At 30.2% G+C, this 7387-nt stretch overlaps 1 protein-coding gene across 2 annotated transcripts; it reads right to left on the bottom strand.

Moving 5' to 3' along the window:
- Positions 1-1323: 1323 nt before the first annotated feature.
- Positions 1324-3772, bottom strand: LOC143597849 (transcription termination factor MTERF5, chloroplastic-like). 2 transcript variants are annotated; one of them, XM_077076229.1, is made up of 4 exons: positions 3681-3772; positions 3386-3450; positions 3083-3283; positions 1324-2619 (listed from the first exon to the last, which is right to left on the bottom strand). In XM_077076229.1, exons 3-4 carry the CDS (start codon positions 3204-3206, stop codon positions 1490-1492), a joined length of 1254 nt encoding a protein of 417 aa, XP_076932344.1. In that variant the 5' UTR covers positions 3207-3283; positions 3386-3450; positions 3681-3772; the 3' UTR covers positions 1324-1489. The 2 variants fall into 2 exon arrangements, with proteins under 2 accessions (XP_076932344.1, XP_076932346.1); XM_077076231.1 differs by having other exon boundaries at positions 3386-3435.
- Positions 3773-7387: the final 3615 nt, after the last annotated feature.

The following is a 7387-nucleotide window of genomic DNA, read 5'->3' as shown; positions in this document are numbered from 1 at the left end:
AAAAAAAAATCGCAAAAAGTCACCTGAAAAAAGAATTAAGTGAATGACCTACACATCTTTCACACTCACATGGGTAAGACGTAAAAGAGGTGTATCAATCAATCAATCATGCCCAGTAAAATCCCACCGACAGCAAAGCTATAAGTAGGGTCTGGGGAGGGTGGGAAGTAGGCACACCGTACCTCTATCCAAAGGAATAAAGAGGTGGCTTCCAGAGAGACCCTCGGCTCTAAGTACATGTGTATGAAGCAAAATAAAGGAAATCAAAGTTTAACAGTTATATAAAAACTACTAATAATTATAATAATATTAATAATAAGATCACAGTTTAACAGCTATATAAAAGCTAATAATAATTATAATAATAATAATAATATATGTAAGGGAAATACCATTATGGTATGTGACCTAAATAAGTTAAGTCTAAGCCCTAAGGTATTCAATTCTCTTTAAAAATCCTTAACTTTAATTCTACTTCTCCACGAATTCCTATCCTCAACCATGTCCTGGGAGAGGTTTAGGTCTATCAAATCATGCCTAATCCTCTCATCCCAAGTCAACCACGTAAAAGAGGTGTGTGTGATAATATAATGAGATCACGATGCTTTAGGTATTTGTTTATGCTAGTAACGTAGTGGTCAACGAGATGAGTAAAAAAGAGGGAGAAACTAAATATGTGTCATTTGTTGCAACATCAATAATGATGATTACCTCACGTAGAAATACCTATTTTACATGTGTTTTCTAGACTAATAACTTTGCACACCAACTAAACTAAGAGCCATATCCCTCTATTAATATTCTAGAACTAGAATAGAGAAAAGAAGTTTACATACCATATATCTTAGAGGACATTTTTGAGTTTATTTTTCTATATCAACATATATGTGCCATCACCACTTTGGTGGGATGGTAAAGGCTTTGGCCTTTGGGTGAGAGGTCCAGGGTTCGATTCCTGGAATTGGCGGTATAATGTAAATAGTAGGAGGAAAAGCTTGAACATTCAAAAAAAATATCAACATATATGTATTTTAGAAATATTCATTACTTTTACTCTCTACTTTTTCATGATTATCAGAATGCTTGCAGATAATAAGTATTGATGTCTACTGGCTTAAATTCATGCATAAATTGCGTGCTTATTTAAACACTTACCAAACATCTTCAATTAATTGCAAAACCAATTATCACAAGTAGTAAACTCTTCAGTGGGACATGTTAGTTAATTTACATGCAAGAATATCAATCATTTCCAACCAAATTGTATGGTGTATGTTCAATTATAGTACCACTAAATATTAAATTTCTCAAAGGTTGAAAATACACCTATAATTAAATATTTAGATCCATCAATGACATGTTTAATACAACAGTATAATGCAATTGCCCAGTAGCTACAACATTCATCAGCTTTAACATATTCTGTCAAACCAAATTACATACCATACTGGATCATCATGTCATTACCGCGTCTGGGACCCACCGCAAATCAAGCACAAGCATTCTTTTTCTTCACTTTCCTCTTAACAAGCTTTTGAAAATCCTCATCCGAAAGCGACAACACCTGGTTTAAAAGCAACTGCACCCCACTCTCCTTAACAAACTCGTGCCTCGGTTTAATCCGCTCCTCCAAACTATACCCAAAATACTGAGGAAACTTAACCAACTCCGTCTTCGGGTACTCCATACTTATAAAATATTCCCATTTCGGTAACAGATTATCCTCCACCCTAAAAGTATAAATAGCCCCATATCTAGAAGCCATTAATGCAAAATCAGAAATATGATAACCCTTTTGCAGAAAGAACTCGGTAACAGGTTTCAAACTCGACTCGATGCTCAAACCAAACGCTTGTGGACACCGAGACATAATAACCGCAGGATTAACTGCAATTGTAGAGAAATAATCAGCCGTGGGCCGTAGCTTCTCCTCCACGCTGTAACTTATGATGGACGGGTAACGCGTGAGCACTTTCCCAACATCTTGCGACGAAAGCCCCATTTCGTAAAGGTAATCGACGGTTGTTTGTAGCTTTGATCTACTGTAAGTGAGGAGCGCGGGAAACCGGTGGATAACTTTTGCCCATTTTTTCTTGTCGACGCCTAAATCTTCTAGAAACGCCATTGTTGGGATTAAGTTATCGGTTAGACTAATACCGCATAACTGCGGTCGTTTACTGATAATATTGGGAATGTCGGATTTTGCGATACCAAGATCGAGAAGGAACTCGACTACAGGCTTAATTTTTCCCTCCAAACTGTAGTAACCGAAAGCCGGGAATTTTCTAATGACTTCTTTGATGACGTCACGCTCCATGCCTAGTTGTTCAAGGTAAACAACGTGAGGGGGGAGGTTTGGTGTGTCGGTGCTATTATTTGCGCGTGTTGTGGTTGTTGGTTTTTTGGCGGGTTCTGAAACTGTGGAGACGGGTGTGGTTGTAGTTGAGGTTTCGATAACGGTTGAAGGCGGTTTTTGCACGGTTTCATTTGACTTTTCTTTGACTAGTGGGATTGGAAAGTATTCTAGTACTTCAACGAAACTGTCCCCGTGTTCCTCGACGAGTTCTTCTAGGTATGGGATGAGCGCGTCTCTGATTTCAGGAGTCGTGAGCTCTCGTCCTGCAAGTAGTTGTTAAATTACGATGAGGAGTTGATTCAATAGTTAGTAGATTGTTGTCTAGACCAGCTTGATATGGGAAAACATGGCAGAAAAGACCCGAACTTTAAAAAGACATAATTTGGGCAACGAGTCGAATTATGAAGCCCATTACCAGTTTGGCCCATCTATCAGACCCAAATTCGACCGTTTACGGTTCCAATTTCATTAATAAATATTTTCCCCCAAATTTTGCAATCTTCAAACCTTTCCTTAAAAATTTAACATTTGCATATACTACATCGCATTAAAAGAATTATATAAAGATAGCGGGCCGGGTAGAGCCGACTAACCGTGCTTTTACTAAATCGTGGGTTGGTTCGGTTTGTCAGTTATGGAAATATGAATAACCTAAACCGACCCGACACAATTGTTATTCTGAGCTACAAATATTAAACAAAAAGTCTTGACAAATTTCAATCATACCTACTAAATATCGGGTTTTGTAAACCGTGTGAAGCCTAGACATAAGATGGTCAACGAAAAGGTCCAACTTTTTCATCTTTCGGGCTGCACCTACACGGTTCATTCCTTGATTTGTCAAAAACATGTGCAACACAGCCTTAGCTTCTTCTCATTCTGCTAACAACAGACTCGGAGGCACGTTTACTAAGCTTACCGCCCCATCTATCACAGATTAAAACATTTGAAAATAACATAACAGTAAAGCATTGGCCTAAATAATAAAAAAAGACAAGATTTGATAATAATGAAGTTTGAGTTGCTTACCGGTTTCAGCCCGACAGAAAACGAGCCTCTGAGAGAAAGAAAGTTGGGTCCTGAATTCATAAGAACTAAGATTGGTGTTAAACTAAAATAATGCATACATATTATATAGAAACCTAAAAATAAAAGTGGTTTGAACAATTTAATCTCTTTCAAAAACAATCTTAACATTATTAACAATTAACATAACAGAAGATAAGAATTTAAGGTTTGAGAAGCTGATGGTTCAAGTTAATATTAATCATGTTGTTGATATCTACTACTACTAGAATTGAATAGTGAAGAATATACTACGTACCGGGAGGATACGCACGGCGAGGCTGCAGCAAAGAGCGATAGGGTGTCGGACGTACGGAAGAGAGTGAAAGCAGCCTTCATTTGGAAGGCGGTTGGAGTAAAATGGTTCGCCTATTTGGGGGTTGGAACAACAACAACATATGGTTTGCTTGCTACTTGTTTATCTGTTTAGAAATGAGTGACTGCTATGTAATCAAAAGTTAAAAATTCGTTACTTTTAACTAGGAGAATCCACTACAACAAACCGATATATCATAATCTAATACTTACATTTAATAATTAGTTTTATGGATTTTCTAACATGTAAGAAACTTTAATTATGGTAATATTCTTGTTAAAGCTTTATATTTATATTACTTACATCTTTAAATATTATTAAAGCAATACAATGTGGACACATTGCATTCTTCAAAGCTGTCCACATGTGCAATCCAGTCAGCATGTTTCCATTCTCATGTGCTCTAATATTCAGCCACGTGTCATCAAACTTTTTTTCAATAAATCAAAAATTAGTTGCGTGGACTAGGATTCGAACCTGGGCTTTGAGCGAGATGAAAGTCTTGATGTCTTTAAGAATAAAAAATATATCCTATATATTAAAAATCACATTGTATTGGAAGTGGACAATGGAAATTAACTCAAAAATGGAAATAAATCCTATGTATATTTGAGTTAATAATACATAATTTTTCACCATAAACATATTTTTCTCTCTTTCTCTATTAGTCGGATCTCTTTTCACCCTCTAATATATTCCGGCTACTCTAGATCTAGATTTGTTTTAATCTTTTTCCGGTAAGTTTATATTTTATAATAAACTTCCGATTGTTGATATATGTATTTCCGGCAAAATTATATTTTCTTCCGGTTATTGTTTTCTCTAACCTTTTTATCTTTATTTTCATTGTCAACTGACTTTATTAGAATCAGTTTAGGTTGTAAATAAAAAACGGTGATGAAGCTAATATGTGGACGTATTTATGTTTTTCCGGTAAGTTTTTCCGTTAAGTTTTTCCGATTATGTGTTATACCTATAACAATGGTTGTTTTATATTTATTTGAAGTTTTATATTTTTATTTCCTCTCAAATATTCCGACATATCTAGATCTAAATTTGTATTAATCGTTTTCCGGTAAGTTTATATTTTATAAAAAATATTTCCGATTGTTGATATATATATTTTCGGCAACATTATATTTTTTTCCAGTTATTGTTTCCTCTAACATTTTTATCTTTAACTGATTTTATTAAAATCAGTTTAGGTTGTAAATAAAAAACGGCAATGAAGCTAATATGTGGGCGTATTTACGTTTTTCCGGTAAGTTTTTCCGTTAAGTTTTTCCGGTTATTTGTTATACCTATAACAATGGTTGTTTTATATTTATTTGAAGTTTTATATTTTTCTTTCCTATTTTTTTGTTTTACATGTTGTTCTTCTAGGTTTTAAATAAAAAATCACCTTCATCCATGGAAAATATAATTATTTCGGTTTTCCGGTAAGACACATTTAAATTATCCGGTTATAAATTGTAATTATAATCTTCCATAACATCAATGTTATAACACAAATATGTTATTTTGCAAATTGGCCCAACTTTTTATTGTTTGTTTTTCCAGTTCTAAAATTATGTCTAATTTATGTTGTTTTTCCGTCCAAATTTTTATTTTTTCTTTACTAAATATTAAGAATCATAAATTCCGTCCAATTTTTTATATTTTTCCGGCCAGTATTGTTTCAGTCATGTTTAATGTTTTATTGGGTTATGATCTTAATTTTTAATTTAATATTCCTCAAATATTAATTATAAAATTACTAATTTTTTATTAACATTTAGTAAATTATAAATATACTAAACTTACTAAACTAAATTATAATATTGATCTTTAAGATACATATTAAATTATAATATTCATCTTCCAAATAAAATTTATTATAGAATTTTATACAAATATTAATGGTGATAACTGATTCCATTATTAGTTGACCTTTTAACTATAATTTGAAATTCAAATTCAAATTATTACGTACTATATTTAAAGTTTTGACTAAAAAAACTATAATTAAGGAAATAATTTATGTTTTTATATAATATTAAATAAAATTATATAATATTATATAATCATAGATTCTAAATATACTTTGTTTTATGATCAATCTTTTATTTTTCCAAATATAATATATTCTAGAAGTTTCTAAAAATGTTAATCATTTATTTTACACTAATCTTTTTATTTTTCACTAATTTGAAATTCAAATATATTATAATGTTTGACTATAAAAACGATAATTAAGGAGAGAGTTTAATGTTTATATATTATTCTTATTATTATTTCATTTTTAAATTAAGCAACTTATTATTGTCTTTGTTAACTGATTTTGATTAACCTTAAATATAGTAAACAATTTTAAATATACATTTTCAATATAATTAATCGGTTATTTTAGGAAAAAAATATTTACAATAAACCGATTTAATTATATTCAAACTTATGTTTAGAAAGTTTCTGTACATAATACGTTTACTAAAATGTATATTCTTCATATCCTACTATATAATACGAACCCTTCACATAATCATTTATCATATTTTTCATAATCAAATTTTCTGCAACAGTGTAAGCTCCTACCCTTTTTATAGCTTTTTTTATGTTTCAAATATTTTAGTTAACTATGATATTAATATTAATATTTAATTTTCTCATTTCAGGTTATGTCTCCAACTTGATATAGTTAATTTCATGGATTGGGGATTTGTTGATACGATTTCTTATTTTTTGTTTAATATTGATGTATATTTTTTGTTATTATTCATGTATTTTTCACAATTTATGTAATTTATTTGATTTTTATATAATCAATCTTGTATTATTGGGTCAAAGTCCATTTATTATATTTTAATCATTTTGATTCATTTGAAATTTAATATCATTGACAATCATCAATGTCAACGCAATTTAAAACATTATTATATTTTCCAATATTATCGTACTTTACATTTTAAATAATACACATTTAATATGACATTTTAGAAACCGATTTTAACCATTCAAATTCGGATTCTCACCATTTATATAAAGTTTACAAAAATATGTTATCCAGTTTGACTTTCACCAGTTTATAAATAACCGAATTTTAATGAATAATTGACCATTTTATAATTTTTTCAATATTCATGCCTTAAATAAAAAAATAATTTTTAATAACCATATCTAAATATTTCAAGTTATTATGATTTTAATGTCACTTTCAACTAAATTCATTAATATATTTATTCCTAGATGTGAAAAATAAAATATATATATATATATATCTAACCGAATATCAAATTCTGATTCTCAAAATAACATGAATTCATAACTTATAGAGTTTAATTTTAATAATCATAATTTCTAACGATTTAACTAAATTAACACAGTAAAAAAATATTATTATTGATTACACAATTTTAATTAACATTATTACAACTTTCATATTTAATCTTTAGAGTATATACGTTGAATGAATCCCAAAAATATGCTACAAAAGATTTTACCATGTAAAATTCTTTTTATCTTTAAATTCTCTGATTATACCATACATTATTGCACTAAAAATTTAGTCATAATAATTTTTCAAACCCAAAATATCTGCCAAAATTGAAATAACATATTCCATTCAAATTAAAATCCATGATATGATGCATGTTTTGTAATTAATAATATTAATT

The sequence above is a fragment of the Bidens hawaiensis genome, unplaced genomic scaffold (genome assembly GCF_021521415.1).
Source record: "Bidens hawaiensis isolate Kalapana, Puna unplaced genomic scaffold, B.hawaiensis_p1.1 tig00049144_1, whole genome shotgun sequence".
Taxonomy (NCBI): Eukaryota; Viridiplantae; Streptophyta; class Magnoliopsida; order Asterales; family Asteraceae; genus Bidens; species Bidens hawaiensis.
The sequence above is the reverse complement of the archived record's forward strand: the minus strand, read 5'-3'. Positions and strand labels throughout refer to the sequence as shown.